Source organism: Ovis canadensis, chromosome 4 (assembly GCF_042477335.2).
Source record: "Ovis canadensis isolate MfBH-ARS-UI-01 breed Bighorn chromosome 4, ARS-UI_OviCan_v2, whole genome shotgun sequence".
Classification (NCBI taxonomy): domain Eukaryota; kingdom Metazoa; phylum Chordata; class Mammalia; order Artiodactyla; family Bovidae; genus Ovis; species Ovis canadensis.
In genome coordinates this window covers 119,779,041-119,805,132 of record NC_091248.1, presented here as the reverse complement: position 1 = coordinate 119,805,132, position 26,092 = coordinate 119,779,041, and the positions used below count along the sequence as shown (strand labels likewise).

The 26,092-nt window shown below is 42.4% G+C and overlaps 2 protein-coding genes across 10 annotated transcripts in view; both read right to left on the bottom strand.

Annotated features, from left to right (window-relative positions):
* SSBP1 (single stranded DNA binding protein 1) overlaps window positions 1-18,269 on the bottom strand; it is a 33,015-nt gene extending 14,746 nt beyond the window's left edge. The window contains exons 1-8 of one of the 9 annotated variants that reach the window (XM_069588595.1): window positions 17,957-18,050; window positions 17,222-17,288; window positions 14,587-14,647; window positions 13,446-13,586; window positions 13,145-13,232; window positions 11,483-11,571; window positions 7,883-7,956; window positions 732-989 (exon numbers count right to left, since the gene is read on the bottom strand). In XM_069588595.1, the coding sequence (XP_069444696.1) occupies window positions 7,913-7,956; window positions 11,483-11,571; window positions 13,145-13,232; window positions 13,446-13,586; window positions 14,587-14,647; window positions 17,222-17,245 (447 nt within the window). In that variant the 5' untranslated portion in view covers window positions 17,246-17,288; window positions 17,957-18,050 and the 3' untranslated portion in view covers window positions 732-989; window positions 7,883-7,912. Of the gene's footprint in view, window positions 1-731; window positions 990-6,897; window positions 7,957-11,482; window positions 11,572-13,144; window positions 13,233-13,445; window positions 13,587-14,586; window positions 14,648-17,221; window positions 17,289-17,751 lie in introns of those variants that run through there. The other 8 variants (XM_069588597.1, XM_069588593.1, XM_069588591.1 and 5 more) reach the window with 8 other exon arrangements.
* A 5,102-nt stretch (window positions 18,270-23,371) lies between these two features.
* Window positions 23,372-26,092, bottom strand: part of WEE2 (WEE2 oocyte meiosis inhibiting kinase) — a 30,281-nt gene continuing 27,560 nt past the window's right edge. Inside the window, exon 11 of the mRNA XM_069588587.1 lies at window positions 23,372-24,485. Within this exon, the coding sequence (XP_069444688.1) occupies window positions 24,329-24,485 (157 nt within the window). The 3' untranslated portion in view covers window positions 23,372-24,328. The remainder of the gene's footprint in view (window positions 24,486-26,092) is intronic.

Here is a 26,092-nt window from a genome sequence, read left to right as displayed (position 1 = left end):
TTTCCCCTTCCTCACTGTGCCAATACAACAGGATTAGTTCCTCATGAGAGCTCTCTCTTTACCAGCACTCACAAACAAGAGGTCATGTGAGCACACAGTAAGATGGTGGCCACCTCGAAGCCAGGGGCACAAGCCTCACAAGAAACCATGCTGGCACCCTGATCTTAGGACTCCCTGCCTCCATAATGGTGACAAAATAAATGTCCGTTGTTTATGTCACTTTGTCTATAGTACTTTCTTATAGCACCCTCAATTAAGACATTCAATGATGCAATAAAAACTATGGTAAACTCAGGATTCAGTTACTTTTCCTCTGGGAAATCTCACTCCAGATTACTTGGTCTGCTATTCTGGCAGGGGAAGTATGAGGGTAGTATTTCTGTTCTTAAGTGCTCCTTTATTTAACAGGGAGTGGTTAAACTAAGGGTCTTCATTAGGGATTCAAGCAAAATTACACAGTATTTATTTGACAGGGTGCTCAGATTCACTCTTTTTAACACTGTTAAGGTTCTATGTAGGTCTTATGTCCCAATCTCCTCCTCGAATTCAGAATAAGACGTTAAGTGAAAAGCTTGGAGGACTGTGTGAGCAGAAGTAAGATTTCACTTCTACTCTCAGTGGAGAGTCATGCAGGAGAAAGGTGAGAGTAATGAGCTGATCACATGTATGGAGATAAAAGGTTACAAATGCGTGAATTTGTTAATTAGATTTAACTGCAAAGCACAAACAAGTGGCTACAAGGTAGATTTATTTGTGTCGCCAAAAGAAGTCCAGAGTAGACTGTCCGGGACTGGTATGGTGGCTCCATGGTCATCACGGATCCCAGCTTCCTCTTTCTTCCACAGCCCGAAGACCATCTCACGCTTTATGATGGCTACTGGAGATTCAGCCACCACGGCCACATTTTAGGCAAGAAAGAGTCAGACGACAGTGAAGAGAAGCACACAGGATGAGCCTCCCGGCAGACTTAGGTCACTGAAGGAACTTTCCTGGAAATGCCAACAGATGACTTCTGCTTACACGCGCCCCCCAACCCCCCGGCCCTGGGCAATTCTTAACTGCAAAGGAGAATAGGAATGCAGTACTTTTGCTGTTTATACTGTCACCCCCCAAAAGTATGGGTTCCGTAAATGTAGACGGAATAACAGATACTGGGCAGCAAATGCATGCTTCTTCTTTTAAACAATGCGTCTTATTTTCTGTATTTTACCATGTTTTGACATCTTGGGGCCTGGCCACCGCCCCCACCCCACCCCCAAAGGGTAGCTGATTCCTAGAAATAGTAGAGGAGTTGCCCACAAGCATGCCTTTGATATGCACATCAAGCAGCCCTGAGTTCACAGCCCCCATCAGCCTCCTGAGCTCACAGCCCTCACCACATTATTCCTATGCCTGAAATCCCCCCACGGCCAGGTACCCGACACCCAGGGACTGACCCATTACCACTGCCTACTGAAATGTATTTGAGCTGACGAACCCTAAACTTGCTCGGCTCCCCTATCCTGTCTCACCCACGCTTCCCCCTTGCTCCCGCTGCCTCCTGACTTACCCTGGCACCTCCCCATGTGAGCACACTGTGGCCCATGCCCTCCACTCGAGAACTGCAAGTAAGGAGCTCTTCTCTCACAGACAGCTGCCTCTGTCATCATACCATTCCTGATTAAAACCAACCCCATATCGTAAAAACAAGTAGACAACTAGAAATCTTTCCCACAATATGGCTTTCCACATCAGAAAGCTGGAATCCTGGCCACATTTGAAGGTTATCTCACAAAAATCTGCTTACAATGTGTCTGGAGGGAAGAAAAAAAATGTCACTCTTGCCTCAGCATCTCTTCTGAGCACCAGACTCATTAATCTTCACCCTCCCAAATATAAGCTAGAAAGTCTACAACTAAACAAAACTAAACTCAGTATCTTCCATCTTCTCAAATCTGCTCCCACATCCACGTTCACTGTTGTTGTTGCTCAGTAGCTAAGTCATGCCCAACTGTTTGCGACCCCGTGAACTGCGGCACGTGAGGTTCCCCCCGTCCTTCACCATCTCCTGGAGCTTGCTCAAACTCGCGTCCATAGAATCAGTGATGCCATCCAACCATCTCACCCTCTGTTGCCCTCCGCCACCCTGTAGCATACTGGACACCTGACAATCTAGGGGCCTCATCTTCCAGTGTTGCATGCTTCTCCTTTTCATATTGTTGATGGGGCTCTCACACAAATACTGGAGTGGCTAGCCATTCCCTCCTCCAGTGGACCGCACTTTGTCAGAGCTCTCCGCTATGATCTGTCCATCCTGGAGGGCCCTACACAGCATGGCTCATAGCTTCAGTGAGTTATGCAGGTCCCTTCGCCACAGCAAGGCTGTAATCCACGAAGGGGGATCTTCAAGGCCCCAGTGCCCATGTTCCTTAGTCTCAAATAAAAATGTCACTATCTCAGCAGCTGCCCAAGCAGAAGCTTCAAAATTTTCTTCTGACTCTTCTCTCACCACCAACACACGCGTTCTGTCACCACTAGATCCTGGGTAGGAGTTACGTGTTCTCTGCATCCTAGCACAGGATCTGGCACACAGTAGGCACACAGATGAATGAGTCCATGTGAATCCCATACAGCCGTCATGTCACCTCTCATCCCCACTCTACTAACCCTTCCCAGGCTTATTCGGTAGCTTCCTAATGACCTCTCTGCTTTCCTCCCTCTAACCCTTCCCCTGTCTGCACAGTTCTTAAAGGATAATTCTGATGAGATGTCCCTGTTGTGAAACCTTCTAAGGCTCCTACTGCCAAAGTTCTCTGCAAGCTTTCAATGCCCTTCGCAGTCTAGCCTCAAACTACTTTTTGTGTTTTCTCTTTGAATGTTTCATAGACCTTTACGTTTCAGGACCTCTGTTCATGCTGCTTTCTGACCTAACTATTCTCTTCTGTGTCTCACAGGACTGTTTCTACTGTGACTAGGGTATCATACTTGACTACACAGCCTCCTGCTTTCGTCTTCCCCACCCAACCCCCACCATCCTACACCATGAGTTCCTTCAATGCAGGAGCCCTGTTATATTCAGCCTTACGTCCCGGCTGCATGGATGCATGGCATATGACAGGTGCCCACGTGGCTTCTGAGTTTAAAAAGATGCCCAGGTTAATGGGAAATAGCCATAGAAGAGCAACAACAAAACCAAGAAAAAAGAATGACCACAGTGGAACACGTGCTCAGTAATCCACGGGTGTTGACAATACAACCACAAAAAGGTAAAGGACGATAAACTGAAATGCCCTCTAAGGATCCCGAGAGACTCAGTGAGATGGACGTGGTGACTGGAAGAGAAATACACCTCATTTAAAATAAGCGCAACAACAGTAATAACGTCCAGTATGTACTGAGCACTTGATGCAGTTACTATGTGCTATGTAAGTTCCATATATTATTTACTACATTCTTCACAGGAGGGCCATAAAAGTAAGACTACTATTACCCCTGGTTTATTCATAGGAAAACAAAACAACAAAAATCATGGCATGGAACATTAGGAAACTCACCAGAGTTCACTCAGCTGCTCTGACCAAAGCAGAGATTCAAATGCAGGCTCTCTGACTGCACAGCCTTCAGTGAACTATTATGACAGACCACCTTTTTTCCAAGTGACAGGTAGAGGAGAAAAAGAAAGCGTCAAGATGTACACCAATATGGACAAGCAGGACCCTGAGGTTCAAAGCATGGCAGAGAGCTAATAGATGAACAGTAAAGAGAGAATGAGAGGGGACGTCAATGATGCTGGTGCCGGCCAAAAGTCTCACTCTCTAAAAAGCGAGCCTGACAAATTCTTGAACAATCTTCTGGACCATCTCAATACTCAGCAGGAAGGAAACAACTGGAGGAAACAATAAAAGGAGCAGACACCCTGAACTTACTTTAACCAATAAAGAGACACTGCTTGATAAAAAAGAGGAGGAATATGTAAAGATAACCTGGTAGGGAAATTAACTGTGATTTATTTTCCTGTGGGAATCATTAAACTGAAAATGAGAAAGAATACTAAAGAGGTGGTGGTATTTCCCCATCACTCATAATTCTTCCCCAACTAAAGCCTAGAAGGTACGAAATCCTGGTGTGATTCAGATGCACCCTGCATGGGGCTCCAGGCAGAAGTCAGCAGTGGGGTTCTGGTTATTCAAGGTCGACAGGAATGGGAAGGTGGCTACGCTGCGGTGGGCCTAATCACTGTCATTTCTGACTCTTTGTGACCCCATGGACTGTAGCCCACCAGGCTCCTCTGTCCATTCTGTCCGTGGGATTCTCCAGGCAAGAATACTAGAGTGGTTGCCATGCCCTCCTCCAGGGGAATCTTCCCAACCCAGGGATCAAACCCAGGTCTTCCGCACTGCAGGTGGATTCTTTACCGACTGAGCCACCAGGGAAGCCTAAGAATACTGGAGTGGGAAGCCTATCCCTCCTCCAGGGGATCTTCTTGACCCAGGAATCGAACCGGGATCTCCTGCATTGCAGGTGGATTCTTTACCAGCTAAGCTACAGGGAAGCCCCTAAGGAGCCTGTGGGCAGAAAGCAAAATGCATACCTCACCTATCCAAGTTCAAACCCCAGATGTGCCTCTTACAAGCTGCACCACTTTGACGTTTGTCTTAATCTCTCAATTTCAAGTTTCCTCACCTATAAAATGGGGATAATATGACCTTCTTCTTAGTGTAATAGTTAAATGAGTCAACAGTAAAAAGTACTTAGCTCAGGGCCTGGTGTGCAGCCACTAATATAATACTGTTATCTTGTAAGATAGTTCTCTATAACCCACTGACCTTGTGACGATCTGTTGTTTTCTACGATGATTGGCTTGCTGTTACTCCCACCAATCTTCAGGGCATATAATGCAAACCCTGACAGCAAAACAAGTAAGGTGATCCTGCCCTCGTTTGCATGTCAACGTCCCAGGGCAGTCTGACAGAACAACAGGCATTTACAAGGCCCTAAACCATCACTGCACTGGGACGAGCTGGACAGGGGTAAAAGGGCAGTCTGAGTAAAAGACAACCCTGCCCTCAAGAACTGCCCGTTATCTTTTAGGAACAATGAGAAACTACCATTAATTTCCCCTAAATGAGCTACGAAGGGTAGGCTGAAACCCAGGTGGCAATGACAGGTAACCCCCAAAACAGCCACAGAAAAATGTCTCTGATGATTCTGGATGTCTTTGGACAAGTAAGCACCCAGCGATTTTTAAGAAAAGGATGACTCTCTGGGAACTGCACCTCACAGCAAATAGTGGATCTCATATGTGAGAGTCTTTAAAGTCAACCCTTCCAGGCTGTATATACTTAAAAAGAGGAGAATACAAGAAGAAAAGAAAAAAAAGATGACGTGTCTAAGCATGAGGTGGTACTAGCTTAACGTGAATGAGAAAGCCTGGCTTGGAAATAATGGAAAAGTTTTTTTTTTTTCCCCCAAATGTAAACAGCTTTATTTCTTATTATAAAAGTAATACATACTCAATGCTTTAAAAAAAAAAGAATATACAAAAGTGTAAAGCAAATCATACACAATCTTCCCATTCAGAGATCATCAGAACGTTTTGCTTTTTCTCCTTCTAGACTTGAGGTATACATCTATTATCAATTACTTCTTTTCCAAATACGGGATATATTTTCAAACCACACATGCTGTTCTCCCACACTTCTCCCACACTTAATGATAAATATCATACTCATCATTAAACTAACATGCAATCCCAAAATCAAAGTCACAGAGCAGTCTTCTACAGGTACAGTCCCTGACACTGTAAGACCATGAAATTAAGGAGAGGCAGGACACAAAACTAGAAGACCCCTACGGCCTGTGACTGCTACTGGATTCTCCGTCTCCTCTGAGACCAGCCTGGGAACCTCAGGAGGTTCCTCAGCAGCTGGGGCTGCCTGCAGGGGAGAGCAGAATTGATGCTCCCGCAGGCCCCCAGGTTGTGGACCCCCAGATCTGTAGCATCACATGCACGCTGAGGCCTCCGCCCTGAACACCTAATTCTGAAAGCCCCACTGCCTACCTCAGAGCCTCTCAAGTGAACTTCAGTGGGAGTCTGCAGAAGAGCCCCTCAGCTCACAGGATCTGGAGGACACACTCTCTGGCCCCTGCACCCAGACTCAGAATCACTTGGCCATTAAACTATTTTGTTCACCATGTCCCTTTCCCAAAGCCCAGATTCATCAACCAGTTTAAACAGGAATACTTATATGCATGACCTCTTATAACTTTGAAGGGGCATAAAAGTAGCTTTGCTGAGGACAAGAATAAAAAGTTGCCCGAAAGACAAATTTTATCTACTTTACAATTTTGCTTTAAGGAATGTGGGGTCAAGGAGTACTACAACACTAGATAGTTTTAATGCGAGAATCAAGAGGGCAGATGTAACATGTTGATTAATAGTCCCAGTACAGGAAAAAAGAAAAGAAAAAGGTGGCTGAAAAAAAAAATTTAAATTTAAAGATGGTTGATATGAGGAAACAGTACTTTTCTCCCATATCTTGGCATGAAAAGGATAAACTAAGGAACTCTAATTTTCCTTAGCCAAACTGTAGTATGAGCACAAAAAGCTGCTGAAGTGTGCAGAGAATACCTTAAAACAGCCAAGGGCCCAGAAAATAATGTGTGAATGTGGTTCTTGTTTAAGTCCAGCAGGATGTAAGCTACAGTGAGCATGACACTCAGAGGCAGGGGGAGAGGACACACAGGCTGGGACACAAATAACCAGGCTGGGCTAGAGGCAGAGCTGGAGCCTGAGAACAGGGATGCACCGTGTGACCCGACAACCTGCCCAGCAGCAGCCAGCCTCTGTAACATAGCGGCGAATGAGCACGCACACCCGGCAGGGGCTGATGCCAACCTCAAAAAGTGCAAGACGCATTTAAATCACTGAGTTTATTTCATATAATCGTTACTAGTAAATTATTAGTGCTCTGTGGTTTTCACAATCTTATAACGAAAGTGACTGTGTGTACCCAAGGGTACACAGTATGTACAGCAGAAGGCCATGTAGGAAAATTAAAGGGACACATTCCTGGGGCGCTAACCTATGGACGCAGTGCCAGAGGTGGCTTAGGAGCTCCCTAAACAGGGAGAGCTCCGCACGAGACTAAACGGACAGAGAGGAGGCGCTTAGAAAGATAGAAAATAGTGAAACCAGAGCCCCTGGATCACCTCCTGGAGACGAACAACTTCATCCCCAGTTGCACTTTAGGTCTTCACCACGGGTAAACTGTTTCATAAATGCTACTAGTAAAACTGTCCAAAAACAAAAGACGGGATTGAGGTAGCTTAGTCTTGAAGCTATTTAGGTTAGATACTAAATGCTGCTCAGCAAACCCCTTCACTTTGGGCTAAAGCTTATTATCCTATTGGGATCATTCACGTGTCAACATTTATTGCCTACTCTGTGCAAAGCACTGGTTAAACAGGCAAGTATACAAAGATATAGCCCTTGCCTTCTGGTCTATAAACCAGATAAGGAAATCAGTATCTACAACCATGGGATAAATGTCTAACATACAGCAATACTCAAAAACACTGTGGTGCTTGACTCAATGCTATAATAGAAGTATGCACAAAAAAGGGGGCGGGGGAGGGGGGGCCTTCCCAAAGGACATTCATCCCTTTGCCATAACATGGATGAACCTAAAAGTTCACAAGTTTGTACACAGAAACCATCTCTTAAAGAATAAACAATCAGTGAATACCATTAACAGGCAGGAGCTACCAGAGTTCATGACACAAAAAAGGGAAGGGGAGTGATAGTCACAAAAATGTTATCACTCATTTTATAATGAAGAGGATTTTAATTCTTGTCCTTAGAAACTATAAACACTAGCATGATTTGGAAATGAGACTGTACCAAACACCGGCCAGAGAAGGATCGTCCAGTCTACGGCTTCTCTTTCATCTGGTCAGTCAGAAATATAATATTATCTGTAAAGAAGCCAAAGCAGAAATGTTATTTCCAGAACTCTTTTTCCACCACACTTAATCATTCCCTTCTACCACATATACGTATTTTAGTGCTAGTCACCAAAAAAACTTTAGACAAATTCTCAAAATACTAGGTTCCTGCTGAGAAGGGGACGACAGAGGATGAGATGGTTGGATGGCATCACCAACTCGATAGACACACATTTGAGCAAGCTCCAGGAATCGGTGATGGACGGGAAAGCCCAGTGTGCTGCTGTTCATGGGGCCGCAGAGTCGAATACGACTGAGCAACGGAACTAACTGATGTTCTTAACAGGTATCTATGATAGGCATAATGGAGGTAAAAGCTGGGCTTTTGATGGTTTATCAGTAATTCAGACCTTGTGAGAAAAGGTGGAATACTTCTTGTCTTCCCTGAAGGTAGCAAAGGTCTTCTCAGTAGTAACTTTCTACAAAAGAGCTCGTCACACACTTCGATGCTTGCAACACTCAGATAGAAGCCAGTAAACTAAGGAGCACATCCTAACCCAGAAGAGGATCGTGGCATCACATACCACATGCTGGAAGGAAGAGGGAAGGACGGGGTTCAATATGGCCCCATCAGGACACAGAGATCTATTTGTGTTTTTTAAGTCTGAACACTCATACAGAACAACGGTACTTTTAAATTTCAAAACAAAATGCGTTTTACACATTTAGTCCTGGGAAATTTTCTAGTAATCAATATTTCAGAGGGACATTTTTATCCAAAAACATCAGACATTGCTCCTAAAAGGTTGTCCAGAAACAATTAGTTTAGGACAAGCAAAGGAAAAGCAGCAGTACCTTCTACATAATACTGAAACAATGACATTCTTAAAACTTTACAATTATCCCAAAAACGGTTACTATACAATAACTGAGTATTTGTTCATGACTACAGTCTTCTAAAACTAGAGTATTTTGGTATAGAATGGTTATTTCAGAAGAGATTATCCAAGTTGACATCACTATGTAAAAAGACAAGACTGCCACCTGCTGGTGGTTATTTTTAAGTTACACTGATTTCTAGGAGAAAAAAAAATATAGCCTATAAAACAGATGAGCCAAATTATACTCTATTCCCTTCCATACTAATGGCACTAAAGACCTATTCATTTTACTATTAGCCATAAACCTATGTTAATTGCTTAATCATCCATGCTGGTGAATAATACTGACAAGAAGAAAATGGCAGATAATTTGAAATGTTTCTCTTTAACCTGGTTTATAAAACTTCACACAATTTAAATTTGAGATTTGCCCACACAATAGGTTTACAGTGGAAGATGAAAGTATTAAATGCTTTATAAATATGTCAACTATTTTATTAAAAAGCTTGATTTTCCACTGCTAAAATCACAGGCATAGTTTTATACCATACACAGGTCTGAAAAATAATTTTTTTAAACAGTTAAGATACCTCTGTAAGAATGAGCCAAGGAAGAACAAGGCAAGCAGGAAGTGATTCACTCAAGACACTCAAGAAATACAAAAGCAAACTGGTCAGAAAGAACCTTCTCTTAGGTTTAATAATGAGGGGAGGAAGATACCTATATTGGTTCTCAAGGTCAATATATTTTCAAGAAAGCAGTAAGAAAATATATGCTTATTACTTATAACAAATTATAATTTATCAATAAGGCATAGTAGTTAAGACATGAACTCTGGAACAAGTGCAAAGAGAAAAAGGAAAATCTGTCAGTTAGGAGGCCTAAGTTGTCAGACTTTTAGCCTCCCAAATCTAAATTTTTTTTTCAATGAGACTTGATATATATAAACCATGTAATAAAATGTATAGATTGCTGTTCATAGAACAATCAAAAAAATTTCAATACTATGACATCTAGTAAAAGATAAATTTAATAATGAGTTATTTAATACTAGCTCTGATAACAGCACTATAAAGAGGAATCCATACATTTCCGAGACACCTACTGAAATATTTATGGATGACACAATGTCTCAGATTCACTCAAAATGATCCAGGTGGGGGAAAAGTAGGCTGGGGCATAGATGAAATAGTATTTGCCATCTGTTGATAACTGTTGAAGCTGCATGATGGGAGTTTGTGTTTTTCACTCCTCTCTCCTTTTGTGTATGTTTGACATTTTCCATAATAAAAAATTAACTTTTAAATGTCTAATTTTGGCATATCTCAGGAAGCTCATAAATAGCTCTTCCATCCTCATCTACTTAATAAAATAGTTTCTTGAGTTTTATATCCATAAAAAACAAGTTTAGCAATTAATCCAAAAGACAAAAAATGCATCATCTATCTCATTAAGACACATTTTCAATAAAATGTTACAGCTTTTGTATTTACATATTACAGCTGTTTCGGTCAATTATGTTCTAAAAACAACTGTAATGATAACCTATTCAAGGAGAAACCTAACATTCAGAGTCTCACTATTGCAAAGTTTTTTTAAATATTTTAAAATTTCTATTTATGTATATACTTTTGTTACATTTAACAGAATAAAATAATAAAATATTTTTGACTATATATTATATTAAGATACACTTCTAAGGAGAAAATGGGATTGAAAAACAAGTCCAGAGAAAAGGGAATTATAAACTTTCCAAATGTTGAAGAGCTTGTATCTTTTTAATGATGATGGATACCAAATTGTTATGATATTTAGATCCCTTAATACCTTTAAGAGCAACATAATTTTATATTGAAAAAAACTCTTAATGTCAACTTAAACATGTTCAAAGGGGTACATACTGGTTTCAAAATTCTTGCAGAATTTTCAGAAAAGCTTGAACACTCTCCTCTAGAGGATATCTTCTTAACCTCCTTTAAGCTCTGTGCATCCATTTTTCTATGTTGTTTTGTATTTTGTTTAATGAGAACAATAGGAGTTTAAAACAAAATCATCACGTTAAGTACCAAACAGGCTCTGAACGAAGCTGTACAAATGTCTGATGCCAGTATTAGTGTAACTCTTCTTGGTGCATGCTTTTCCATTTAGGCCATATCCTTCAAAGAGGCATCAACAGTGCAATGGGCAATTCTAAAGTTACTTGTGAGCTAACACTGTGAGTACAGAGATCACTTTCTGAAAGAGGAGATATATATCTAGAAACTTAGAGCAGGCCCACAAACTCCACTCGGGATTCTCCTGGTGAGGTGCCTTACAATCTCGTAAGCATCAGTACTAACAGCCTCAGGTAAGACTAAAGTTGAAACTCCAATACTTTGGCCACCTCATGAGAAGAGTTGACTCACTGGAAAAGACTCTGATGCTGGGAGGGATTGGGGGCAGGAGGAGAAGGGGACGACCGAGGATGAGATGGCTGGATGGCATCACGGACTCGATGGACGTGAGTCTGAGTGAACTCCGGGAGATGATGATGAACAGGGAGGCCTGGTGTGCTGCGATTCATGGGGTCGCAAAGAGTCGGACACGACTGAGCGACTGAACTGAACTGAAGGCTACAACATAGCCAAGCATTCAAAGAAAATAAAAAAGAATAGCTACTATCACAAGAGCCTTACCAGCTATAATTGTTGTTGCTTGTCGTCTCACATTGTTTTTATCCGTATATTCACCATAGTCTACTTTCCCTTCCACATAAATTCGAGACCTGATACAAATAAAATTTACCAGTTTTAGTCTGGAGATTTCAATATGCTTTACAGCAGAGAGTCAGGTCAGAGGAGAGTAATGCGTATACTCTTCAAGGATGAAATAGATAATCACACATACCACTTCTTAACTCAGAATTAAGAGTGCTAAAACAGTCTCCTGATGTTAGGACTCCGCGCCTTCACTGCCTGATCCAGGAACTGAGATCCTGCAAGCCACGAGGCACAGGCAAAGAACAAGAGTACCGAAACAGAAAGTACACGTGGACCTGCCTTGCCACCCTGTGGAAAAAAGGATGTTTTCATCCTTTAGCTGCCTATGGCCCTTATAAAGTTTAAAAAAAAAGTTCCAAATGTGAAGTCAAAAAAAAAAAGCAACCTTAAGACCCTGAAAATGAAGAGCATCCTTTAAATCTCCATGATTGATTTCCAACATGTGATTTTTCTATCCCCTTTGACCCTGAATTATCTAACGGGTTGGGCTTTTTTTCACTTATTTTTCAGTTCCTTTCTGCAGTGAGGTTCATGAACTTACTCTCAAATGACCTTAGATTATTAAAATTCAAAATATAAGTTTTCAGCTTAGTATTTCACCCAGAGTTAATTACTAAGGCTATTCTGCACTCTCTAGAAGGATGAACTAGGAGACAAGTGTAACGTCGACTTTAAAGGGTAGAAAATGGCCACAGTGGCACCAATTTCGGAATTTGACAGCACTGATACTGCACAATACAGAAAGTAAGACCAGTAAAATGACTGGGTGCCAAAGGGAACAGTCACACAGATTCATCAGCCAGTAGCTGAAACTGGATACCTTTTCCTTGAAGTGTCCTCTGGTGTGTTTTATGTGTGATATATGTATTTACATACTATACACACACACAATGGAAGTTCATATGAAGAAAAGGTATGCAATTATTGAAAAAAAAGAAATTTTCATTATTGCTAAACTTATGTTTCATGAAATGTTTTATTTCTATAATACATTTCTAAACTCTGACTACAGTTGCTGTTAAACACAAACTTTTGTCCTTCGAAGGATTTGGAAAAGACACTTCTTATACATAATCCAAACATTTTAAAAAGGAATTGCTAAGTTCATATAAAGTTATCAAATATGAATTAACTGCCCTGAATTATCACCAGAATACCTCACTGCGTCAGGCTCCCCACCTCCCAGACCCTCTGTCAAGCCACCACGGGGTGCCAAGGGCAAGACACACGCCATCGGGGTCGCTGGCCATGGCGGCCTGGGAGCCCCCACGAGCACCGCTGCGCCCGTGACAGGCACACGGCACCCTTTGCCTTCTCTCTCGCCTCATCAGTGCTGTTCAAGTTCACGTCCTACTGTCCTAAGTTCTTAAAAGGCTAAACCATGTTAAAACCTTTAAGCTAGTCACATATGACACTATGCATACAGTATTGAGCACTGAATAAATACCTCTTGAGCTAACCCAAAGTAATGAGTGGTACTTTATAAACAGAAGAGCTACAGAGTCCATGGAAACACGTTCTTAGTTTGTTTGTTTTTTAAACCATTCAACCTGTAAGATCCCTCCTTCTTCAACTCACCCCTTCTTCACGTACTGATACGCCACATCTCTGAGGCCCGGTCGGAACACTGAGATTCTATGCCATGTTGTCTTCTGACTGACATCACCTAAGTCACGAGAATCACAAGGACAGGGAATGTGGTTACAAATGCAAAAGACAACTGCCGAAGGACATCGTGTCCAGCTAAGCCACACCACGGTTTCTAAGAGACAGGACAAGAGTTAAGGGAGATCCTTTACGAAAGTATTCTTAAAGTATCAATTCACACTAAATAACGTCTAATTACTATAATCCTAAAACCCCAGTCTTTCATACTCACCCATTTGGTAGGTTTCGTTTTCCCCTGATCGCCACATCTCGTTTGTTGCTAGGGAAAATATCGTGACTGGGTTTTTTCCTTCTACCTGTCTCATGACAGGGTCCTGACCTACTCGACCAAGCAACTGCACGCGATTCAGAGCTGAAAAGCAATTCGTAGATAACATAAGACTGACAGAAATGTCCAGAAGAGGAACAGCTACAATCACTACTTCAACTTCAATCTCGGCATCAAGCAAAACCCAAGCACTAGAAGGTCAGGAAACAAGTGTGAGGAGCAAATAAAAAGACGCTCGGAGGGAAAAAAGAGGACTGACAAGAAAGGAGAAAATACCCCTAGAACCCCACAAAACAAGCTTTAAGCTCTTTATCTAAATTCTTCTTTTCAGTTCAGTCAGTTCAGTCACTCAGTCGTGTCCAACTCTTTGCAACCCCACGACTGCAGCACACCAGGCTTCCCTCTCCATCATCAACTCCCAGAGCTTGCTCAAACTCAATCCTCTGTTGTCCCCTTTGCTTCCTGCCTCCAATCTTTCCCAGCACCAGGGTCTTTTCCAATGAGTCAGTTCTTCGCATCAGGTGGCCAAAGTACTGGAGTTTCGGCTTTAGCATCAGTCCTTCCAATGAATATTCAGGACTGATCTCCTTCAGAATGGACTGGTTGGATTTTCTTGCAGTTCAAGGGACTCTCAAGAGTATTCTCCCAACACCACAGTTCAAAAGCATCAATTCATCTTTTAAATACCTTTTAAAAACTTTTTTAAACTGTTTGTATGGTTAAAGGAACAAAATTGAGATCTGAAAATCTTTATAAATACAGGGACTATTTCTGTGAAACCACCACCTTTCACCACATTCACTGCTTCAGCCAACTAGCACACAGCCCTGGATGTCTTAGGTAACCAAAAAGGACCCAAGGAATTTCTTTGGCAGGAAAGTGACAATAAGAGTGGGTAAAAAGTGTATGATAAGGGAAGAAGGACCAGGTTTACAGAAGGCCCCTGCAGCCAAGGACAGAGAGGCAGACATGAACTGAAAGCATGGTGGTTAACAGAGTATAACCCAATGAATGCACCTCTTCTGCAATGTATCTGAGAACATGAGCACATTGCTGTAAAAACCGGAAATCAGCTACTACTTACATCTCTCGAGAACCAAACTGCTAGCTACTTCAGACTCATGTCTTACAAACTGACGAAGTACCTAAAGTGGAACAAAGGAGTAAAATAGCTTTAGTACAGGGGGGAAGGCAAATGCAAACAAAAACCCAGTTCACACCTGGTCACCACCCAGTCAGCAGCCCCTAAGGCACACGCCCACACGAGAGGTGCACCCACCACAGTCCCAGGCACGCACGCATGCTCAGTGGCTTCAGTCATGTCAACTCTATGCAAACGTATGGACTAGAGCCCGCCAGGCTCCTCTGTCCATGGGATTCTCTAGGCAAGAAGACTGGAGTGAGTTTCCATGCCCTCCTCCAGGGGATCTTTCCAACCCAGGGACTGAACCCACATCTCCTGCATCTCCTGCACTGCAGGGAGATTCTTTACTGGGGAAACCCCACAGGGCCAGGAGGACCACACAAACACTTAGGGGCAGCCTCCTGCAGAAGCGCACAGGCACAAAGAAGGCTCGAGGGACTACACCAGAGTCCATTTACAGGTCTTTCCTGATGCTTCCGTGGCAACCTCCTGACATGGTGCTTCTGTGCTTGCACATAAAACGGTAAACAACACGTGTTGGAAAAATCTGTGCTTCTGACAGCCCCAAGAAAAAAATCTAAGATAAACAAACATGGTTCTTTGATTAAGTACAAAAATAAGACTGTTCGAATCAAGTCTATCATAGAAAGACAGTCACTGCCGTGTAACAGTAGCACTCAGTGATAACCAAAGCCATCATTAACTGAAAGGGCTTCCCAGACAGCTCAGGGGTAAAGACTGCCTGCCAATGCAAGAGACAAAGGTTCAATTCCTGGGTCGAGAAGATTCCCTGGAGAACACAATGGCAGCCCACTCCAGTATCTTGTCTGGAAAATTCCATAGACAGAGGAGCTTGGCAAGCTATAGTCCATAGTAGTCCATCATTAGTGAATACTAGGTAAGTGCTTTGCCTCTTATCAATTAATACTCAGAATAAACCTATAAACTATGTAAAATTACTACCACTTTACAGATGACAAAAATGAAGTTCAGAGACAGAGTGAGTAACTTGCCCAAAATCCTACAGGAGAGAAGTGGCAAGTCACAGCTGGAACTCAGGGCCCCAACCCCAAGGCTGCTGGCTTTCCCACTGCCCTTTGCTGCCTGTTTAAGGGCTACTGCCAAGATTTGAGTACATATTACTGAGAACATCACTGGATTCAGAGAGCTAACCATTATATCAGAGAAACATGTGTCCAGAACTGGCACTGTTAACATACAGCAGGTACCAATTGAAACACCACCCACTCCAGGGGTACTTTTGGCTATGGAATCCCAGCACTATGCTTGGGGGCAGAAGGTGGGTAGAAAAATTAAAATTATGAGTTTACCACATAGTAAAGAATCAACCTGCTAACTGGTACCTGTGTCGTGATGCTAGAAATGTACTAACCTGATGCTCAGATGAGCCAGAGCTCACATGTTTTATGGAATAATAATCTGTCCCATGGGGGGCACACAAAAATCAAGACCTACTGGAGAAGCAAAAATAGGGAATGAATTATTTAACTGGGATAATTTTTTGAAACTAAACTTTTAACCCTTTTATATATGGTATTAAATTTACCTTAATACTGTAGAATTGTGTATTAAGACACGAGTAACTTTTCCAGGTTTCAACACACTAAAAGGTATATATTTTAAAAGTACGTATAAGTTAAAACAGGGATCCAAGAATATAGTGCCAATTCTGCAGCAGAGTGGAGGAGACCTGAACAGGCTCCATTGAGGAAATGACTCTTCCTTAACAAGATGGGAGTTATGAGAGGTGTTATAAAGGAAAATCTATACAACTCGGTGCCCAAATGAGGTAAGCGAGGAAAAGCGGTCTAGGCTGACTCAAGGCTGGCTAGACTGACTGAAGAGATTAGGTGAGGAGCTTGATTGGGTGAAATGAGGAGTTTGGAACATAGTTCATCTGCAGAGTTTCTAAGACTTGACCTGCTCTCCACAGCAGGGAGATGGCGTGGGGGGGGGGGGGCAGACTGACAACAAAAGTAGGTGGTCAGAAAACAAACCACCTGATTTAAAAAAAAAAAAAAAGCTGAAACAATTCTCATAGACTTTATTTATTTATTTTTTTTCTCATAGACTTTAGATCAAGGACTATAAATGCTAACTGCTCTACACGCAAGTAACACGTTTTAAGAACTACTCTCATCATATATGTGAGTAAATTAGAAACGTTTTTGTTTGTTTTTGCTTTAGTAAACACTATTTATTCAAGTGGTAAAGAATCTGCATGCCGGTGCAGAAGATGCCAGAGATGCGGGTTCAATCCCTAGGTCGGGAAGATCCCCTGGAGCAGGAAATGGCCACCTACTCCAGTATTCTTGCCTGGAGAAGCCCAAGGGCAGAGAAGCCTCGTGGGCTACAGTCTATGGGGGTTGCAAAGAGTCAGACACGGCTGAGCTTGCATCTAGCACCAAAATCTGTCCCCAACCCTCATATCAACTAAGTACAATAAGACAGGTGGGTTCAAAGGGCTTCTGCCTCTGCAGGCAAAACCCTACAGAAACGTGATGGCTATGGTTTATAATAACACATCTCAACATTAACATGGAGAAGTGATTACCTGTACTACAGGTCTTCGAAACATAGCTTCTACTCTCTCTTCTTCCAATCTAATCTTTAGTCTTTTCCTGAAGAAAAAGAGATTATATCCTATAGCAAGAACACTGTTTCACTGAAGTCCTAAATTCCTAACGGCATTCAGGGCTTTTACGCAACCAACCTTGAGACCGTAACGTATCACGCCCCTGCACATTAGACAAGGATCCTCTCCCACTCCCCAAAATCTCTCGCACCTTTCTTTTTTTTTTTTTTTTGGTCCCCCTTAACTGCCTCTTCTCTCTGATTCTACCCCCATTTCTATTCCACTGTTCTCCCAAATTCCGTTAAACGCAAGTTCCCTTCTGGCAGGGATTTCTGCCTCATTTCTTCACTGTTACACCCAATACTTCTAAAAGAGCTCCTAAGACAAAGAGCTCAGCAAATACTAAAATGTTATCATGGCGCTTCAATCTGGAACGTGCTGCCGCAAAAATTACTGCCTTCAATCCCTTTTGCAAAGAACAAGGCGATCCCTGGGCTTCGCCGTCTCACCGCTGAAATGTGCGGGCGCACTTGCTCAAAGCTGACGCTCCCAATCAACAACGTATAGGGCCTGGGAGATGAGACGAAACCACAGACTCCTCCGCGCGGGAAGAGGAGATCTACACGCCGACAAAGCAACTCCTCCCGACCCGCGCACAGCCGTACGCACACCTAACGCAATACTCTGGCCTTCCGCCCTTTCTCCCGCCCTCACCTGAGGCTCTGGCCCGCACAGCCTCCAGGCAGGGAATCACTTCCGGCTGCTGCCGGGACTGAAGGCTCGCGAGAAGGAAGAACCGGAAAGTCTTCTGAATGCATCGTGAAAACGCAGCCGGCCGGCGTTGCGGGAAACACGCCCCCTTAACGCCGTAGTTCCGGGAGCCTCCTTCCGGGCGGGAGCAATATATCAACACTCCCTATCGGCGAGCTAACCTGATTTTAACTTTGTAATGAAATGAAATTACTGTATTTGAAGAGTTTCCGGGGTCCGCCCAGGACTCGGCAACATGAGCGAAACAGCTGTGACTCTGGAGAAAAATAGAAAGGATCAAGCCTCCAAAAACAAGAAGAAAAAAACAGTAACAACAAATAAAACAGAATGGGGAAAGAGCTGAATGTGCAAAATTTAAGGGTCACCAAAAAAAAAAAAAGAGGGAGGTATCAAATATTAGTGCAATATTTTAAAGTCAGAATTAAGGAGCAAATCCGTGAATAAAATATAATTTGTACTAAATACAGTATATGAGCCAAGTAGATTCCTAAGGCACCAGGAAAAACGTGCACGCCTATGTACGTTATGTATTTGAACATTTTTTTCCCAGAACATTAAAGTACTTGAAGAAATATTGAATATTTTAAAATTAGGTGTATTAAAACTCACAACACTGTTTTTTTTAATACCAAAAACAGAATTATAATTTTACCTTCCTATCTTGATTGGAAGTATAATAACCGATAATATTTTCAAAAGCCTTTGCTTGCCTTATTTACAACTGCAGGAATTTCCATCTCTGATAATTTTTCTCGAGGAAGTGGCATTCTTAATTAACTTAAGCTTACCAATCTTGCCTTTATTTAGAATTCATTGTGGATTTCATTAATTTTAATAATTTTAAAATGAAGCATTAGTCTTGAATGCTGGGTTTCCTAGCCATTCCTTAAATTTTGTCTTGCGCCCACTAATCCTGGCCTTGGTGACAGAGGGGAAGGAAGGCTGACAGATTGTAGAATACAGGCTGGGGGACGCCTCCCCAGGCCTCTCCATCATCTGGTTCTGGTACTGTCCAACTTCTAGAAAATGTACAGCCACGTTATCCTAATCAGCAAATCTCCTCAGAACCCAACTTAAAACTCTTCAATGGCCCATTTTTGCCCTAAAAGGAAAAATATCAACTATTTCATGTTTCCAACACATACCTTAACCCAGTCTTAATAGTATGACTTCCTAGTTGGTATATTTCATGATGCTTACCTGTTTTACTTCCACCTAAAACATGTTTTGTCCTGGAAACATACCATGTTAATTGCCTTCAGGCCTTGCTCAGACATGAATCATCCCACATGCCCCCATTTACTACTGTAACTTGCCCTCTGATGATTTCCTATTTAAAAATCCTACTTTCACTTGAGCTGTTGAGTCAAGTGAAAAACCAGATTCATCCTTTCCTTCAAAGCCAGTTTCCCTCTTCTAAGTGCCTTGTGTGTTTTAATGGTGCCAAGATTCTGCCAGACCTGAACTTGAAATCACCTTTGAAACTTCTCCCCGATCAGCCACATCTGCTCATCCACATCCAATCACTTGGCCTTAAAAGTTCTTTATTAGGCCACAAATCACTCCCTCTTTCTTTCTGTTCACAAACACTTTGGAGAAAGGAATGTGGAAAAGTTTACTTTAGAAAGCACGGTGCAAGTTGAAAGTCACACGCAAAACTTTATGAAGAATATCTTAGTGGGGAATCTGGGCTACTTTGAATTCTCTCTCAGACAGGAATTATCAATTCACATTTTCCTTTGTTGGCTGGAGAAAGTTGCAAGTGCTGTCTTCTTTGACAAAGAAAATCATATTAAGATGTATGAAATCATGGCAGAATGGAGTTAAAACATCTTCTGTTATCAAATAGATCCTCCTTCCCAACATGGCAGATGCTTCAGCATTGCTTTGCTCTATCTTCATCATCAGAAGTGTTCTTTCCTGTAATTTCAAAATTCTTTAGGCACATCATCCTTCCTTTGTTCCCTCATTTCACTTTCTTTACACCCTAAGTCTTATCTCGTATTAAAATTTAAATGCCCATGAAGGTACCTCCTTCATGGGGTTGCAAAGAGTCGGACACGACTGAGCGACTGAACTGAACTGAAGGTACCTCCTCTTCCCCATTGACTGTGAGCTCTTAGAGAACAGGAACCTTCTTGTGAATATCCAGTCAGCAGTTATGCTTTAAACAAGAATAGACCACAGGTGAGAACAAATAAATAGAACACAGAAGGATACTCAAGTAGGCCTGAAATTAGAAATTTTAAAAAAATAATAGTCTGGAAGCATAGCTGAAAAAAATTTATTAAACATACTGCCTTTGCAAGAAATCTGCAGTTTGCATTTTGGTGAGGAATTCCTGAAACCTCTTCATGATGTGCACAGACCTGCACCCACTCTTTAACATAATCATAAGCTTTTTCTGTAGTTCATCCATGGACCCAGAAAGGAAGGACCTTCCCAATACTGAGAAGTGGTGAAAGCATCATGCCTTTAGTCAGCTATCATTACTGCTGGTATTAGTGAAATAATTCAGGGCTTTCATCCCTTGCAAAGCTAGCTGAGAAAGAGACAAGTCTACAGTGTATGCCCAAGGCCACAGAGCTATCTTTGGCCTTGCCTTTTTTTCCCCCCTAAATTAAAAGAAAGTCTCAGCTGTAGGTATCAACTGGTACAAACCATGATTGGCAATGCTTTCTCACAGATAGAAAGCTTTGGACAATTCCGATGCTGTACAAGCACACTTTTTATATATTTTAATCAAAGTTTTCACTTTGCTCTTAAATCAGTTTTTCCCGAAGCCTCATAATAACTGTTAGAAAAAAATGACAGCACTTATTACCTAACCTGATTGCTGCTGCTGCTAAGTCGCTTCAGTCGTGTCTGACTCTGTGCAACCCTATAGACAGCAGCCCACCAGGCTCCCTCGTCCCTGGGATTCTCCAGGCAAGAACACTGGAGTGGGTTGCCATTTCCTTCTCCAATGCATGAGAGTGAAAAGTGAAAAGTTAAAAGTTAAAGTGAAGTCACTCAGTCATGTCCAACTCTTAGCGACCCCACGGACTGCAGCCCACCAGGCTCCTCCGTCCATGGGATATTCCAGGCAAGAGGACTGGAGTGGGGTGCCATTGCCTTCTCCAACCTAACCTGATTACTAGCATCTATTTTACAGTGATTCAAATCTACTTTAGCAATATTCTATAGTTCACCATGGCTGCTTTTTGTTAAATTTTAAAAAATCAACCTAACAATTTGTATGCAGTTTAAGATTGACATAATGGTTCATACAGAGATTTTTTTTTAACCTAATTGTTCAGGCCACAATACTGACATTTATCTTTCAGTATTCATCTTTCTACAGCTTTTAGATCAACAGCTTCTATGAATTGGTAGATACATTGGTGGTTTAGTCACTCAGTTGTGTCAATTCTTTGCAACCCAATGGGCTGTTGCCTGCAAGGCTCCCCTGTCCATGGGGTTTTCCAGGTAAGAATACTGGAGTGGGTTGCCATTTCATTCTCCAGAGGAACTTCCCAACCCAGGGATCAAACTCTGGACTCCTGTAGTGCAGGCAGTCTCCTGCATTGCATGTGTCTTCTTTACTGACTGAGCCACCAGGAAAGCCTCAGGAAAGCCCAGTAGTATCTCTTTATAAGGTTTCTCTAACTCAAGATGATCTGTTGGCACCTGATTGTCAGTGTTCATATTTAAGCAACAGAACTTCATGCCTGAGGATGGAGCTTCTCGCTGAGGCCAGGGGTCAACTTCCAACTGAAATGGAAGAGAGTAAGCCCTGAGCCCAGAGAAGACCCAGTCCGTGTCACGTGCAGTGTCTATGCAGCTTCCTGCTCCTCTGGTGACTTCCTGCTTCTGTGGAGCACAGCAGAGAGAAAGGGAGGGAAACGAACAGTCTGGCTTCAGGTGCTAGAAGAGGCTCTGAGAAACGCCATAGAGAAGGGGTCACAGGCCCTAATAATAGTTGTCAGTGCCTTCCCTGGTGGCTCATCTGGTGAGGAATCCGCCTACAGTGTGGGAGACCTGGGTTCGATCCCTGGGTTGGGAAGATCCCCTGGAGAAGGGAAAGGCTACCCACTCCGGTATTCTGGCCTGGAGAATTCCATGGACTGTATAGTCCATGGGGTCGCAAAGAGTGGACACGACTGAGCCACTTTCACTTCACTTGAAGAAGACAGGTGTAGACACAGAACGTGGGGCTATATATTGCTTGTGCTCAGTTGCTCAGTTGTATCCAACTCTTTGCAACCCTTTGGACTGAAGCTCACTGGACTCCTTTGTCCATGGAATTTTCCAGGCAAGAATACTGGAGTAGGTTGCCATTTCCTGCTCCAGGGCATCTTCCCACCCAGGGATCAAACACTGGTCTCCTGTGTCTCCTGCATTGGCAGGTGGATTCTTCACCACTGTGCCACCTAGGAAGGCCAATACATTGCTTACTCTTAATAATATACCTGTTTTAAAATCACAAAGTGTGGTTGACCTTGCACCATACTGCAAGGGACATGGCTATTGTCAGGGAGGCAAGAAATAAATTCAGTTTGAAAACCTAAATATCAACTATATTCCAATATATTTTAAAAATAAATAAAAATAAAATACACAAGTGTATACAGAAAAAATACTTGAATAAAGACTAATTTTTAAAAATGTCAATGGGCAGTGCAGAGCACTATACCTCATTTAATTGCAGGGAAGAAATTGCTACTCCAAAACGTGAGAATGATGTGATGGTTTGTTCACTGCTGCTGCTGCTGCTGCTGCTAAGTCGCTTCAGTCGTGTCCGACTCTGTGCTACCCCATAGACGGCAGCCAGCCAGGCTCCCCCGTCCCTGGGATTCTCCAGGCAAGAACACTGGAATGGGTTGCCATTTCCTTCTCCAATGCATGAAAGTGAAAAGTGAAAGGGAAGTCGCTCAGTCATGTCAGACTCTTAGTGACCCCATGGACTGCAGCCCACCAGGCTCCTCCATCCATGGGATTCTCCAGGCAAGAGTACTGGAGTGGGGTGCCATCACCTTCTCTGGTTTGTTCACTGGTTTATTCAATTTTTAAAACTTAATTTGCTTTTAAAAATTAAGGGAAAAGAAGAAAATAAGGTAGCCAAAAAGCCTACAAGCCACAACAGGAGTAACATCATTAAAAGACACAACTAGTTGTTCTCAAATGCTTTTGTGACCAACATGATTTTGTGTCATAGCCTGGCCATTAGTAGCTGTGAAGGCTGTGAAACTGAGCCTTAAAGCCAAGAGCTGTTAGCCCTAGCCTACTAAATTCTCTCTCCTACCTACTGTGGTTTCCAACATGAATTTCTCATTCTTTGTTAGTTACATATTTATAAAGAAGAGTGCTTTACTCCTATTTGGCTTTGGACAAAATTTTTAAAAAAACTTTATTTACAAACATTCTATTCCTTTGAATATATATACAGAGTAAAGCACTTGGATAAAATAGGATAAAATCACAGGAAGCAAAGCCAACTTTTCATAAAATCCAGGAGAAATTAGTAACACTCAAAAATCAAAACCCGTTTTAACAGTTACAAGAGAGTCAAAGCAAATAGATTGGGGGACAACAAACCACATCAGATTTCCCTCAAACCCTCTAGCCAGTTTTTGGTTTTTTTTTTTTTCAAAAGTTAATAGCTAGTTCAGGAATTTCAAGTCACATAGAGTCTTATTTCTACCTACCTCACATAGTGAAGTCATTTAATTTGTAAAAACAGTATCAGAGAAAGGGATTGTCTCCATTCATCCATTCAGAGAATACAGTAGGAAAATCACTCACTCAAAGCAACTGAGAATTTTTTGAGGAATAAAATCATCTAGCCTGGGAAGCGTTGTTGAAATCCAGGCATACTTTCTTATGAAAATGCTACCTCAACTCAAAACAAAATTGACTTTCTTTCTGTGTGCCAGAAGAGTCCCTGGGATTCTTGGTTGGTAGGCAGGTAGGTAGGCAGCCTCGTAGTCCACAGGCTGCAGGGGCCGGGGGGGGTGGGTGGGGGACGGCTGCTTTCAGTTCAAAGGCCCATGCTTTCCCGTTGTGCATCAGCAAATCTGAGAAGTCACTGAGCTACTGACAGGTGGTGGTAGGAACTTAACAAGAGAAGAAAAATGGCTACTAATGGTAGTGCCTGCCACCAATGCTGCTAGGAAGCCTTGGTGGCTGTAGGATCTTGGCTGGAAATGCTAAATTAGGGTGGCTCTTGAAATCTTCAGCCTCCCAAGTCTGTTAGTTCCTCCCTTTACACGAGAAAGGTTGACACAGCCAGTATCTGTTTTGAGGATAGAGAGTCAGTTGATGGGAGAGACGTTCTTATGGGGAAATCTGCCCCAAGGTGAAGCTTGAAGACTTGGCACTCTTTCCTCCTACCAGACGTTTGGCACTCCTTGACCTGGTGGGGGTCTCAAAGACCCTGGGGACACTGCGGCCATCCTTGGGGGACTGGGCCTGCTGGGCTTCTTTCAGTTCCCTGACAATGAAAAAGGAAAAGTGTACATTCTTCAGTCCTAAACTAGGGATGATATTTATGATCAAAACCAACATAGATTTTTCTTTTTATTTCAGTATTTATAGAAACAAGCATGAATGATACACAGAATAGAAAATTAACTCCTGTGATTATCTTTAGAAAGGGCTAGCACACAAGTGCCTCAACACATTGCAAGTTTGCCTTTCTGAATTCTACTGCTGCTGCTGCTGCTAAGTCGCTTCAGTCGTGTCCAACTCTCCATGACCCCATGGACCGCAGCCTACCAGGCTCCTCTGTCCAAGGGATTTTCCAGGCAAGAGTACTGAAATGGGTTGCCATTGCCTTCTCCAGAATTCTACTGATTGGGACATAAATGGTCTTTAAAATTAAAGAGAAATAAGGAGACGACTCTACAGGGGTCAGCAAAGGACAGGCCATGGGTCAAATCTGGCCTGCCACCCGTTTTTGTAAATAAAGCCTTACCGGAATTCAGCCATTCACATTCATTTTTGTATGATCTCTGATCACTTTCACATCACTCCAGCAGAGTTGAGTCATTACAGCTAAGACCATATGGCCCACAAAGGATAAAATACTACCTTGGTCTTACAGAAGAGTGTGCCAGCCCCTGGTCTAGACAATTTCAAGGCATCTGCCTCATCTCCATGATGGGTGCTCACTACTGGTAATGACCAATGACACACCTGTACATCCACGTCTGGCTTCACAGATATACACACCACACCTTAAGGAATACTTATAGTCCTGTGACAGCATATATATTTGTATTTTATTTGTTAGCAGAAATAGAGCAAAAAAAAATATTAGGAAGGATTATTAGGAAGTTGCTTACAAGGAAGGATTACTTCACTAAAGTCTTCATTAGAGTTTCCACAACTCAATGCCAAGAAATTATCTGGGGACGGGGGGGACTTTAAAGCTAATCATTCTAAGATGGACTGTGTATCCAAAAGAAATTGGACTTAAGTATACTTGAGACAATGGAAGTGACAAATAGATTGCAGGGTGATCTTATAGACAGATTAGATCTGACAGTGCCTGAAGAACTATGGAAGGAGGTTTGTGACATTGTGCAGGAGGCAGTGATCAAGACCATCCCCAGAAAAAGAAATGCAAAAAGGCAAAATGGTTGTCTGAGGAGGCCTTATAAATAGCTATGAAAAGAGGAGAAGCTAAAGGCATAGGAGAAAAGGAAAGATATACCCATTTGAATGCAGAGTTCCGAAGAATAGCAAGGAGAGAGAAGAAAGCCTTTCTCAGCAATCAATGCAAAGAAATAGAGGAAAACAATAGAATGGGAGAGACTAGAGATCTCTTCAAGAAAATCAGAGATACCAAGGGAAATTTTCCTGCAAAGATGGGCACAATAGAGACCAGAAATTATATGGAAGCAGAAAATATTAAGAAAAGGTGGCAAGAATACACAGAAGAACTATACAAAAAAGATCTTCACAACCCAGATAATCACGATGGTGTGATCACTCACCTAGACTCAGACATCCTGTGGGCCTTAGGAAGCATCAGTACAAACAAAACCCGGTGGAGGTGATGGAATTCCAGCTGAGCTATTTCAAATCCTGAAACAT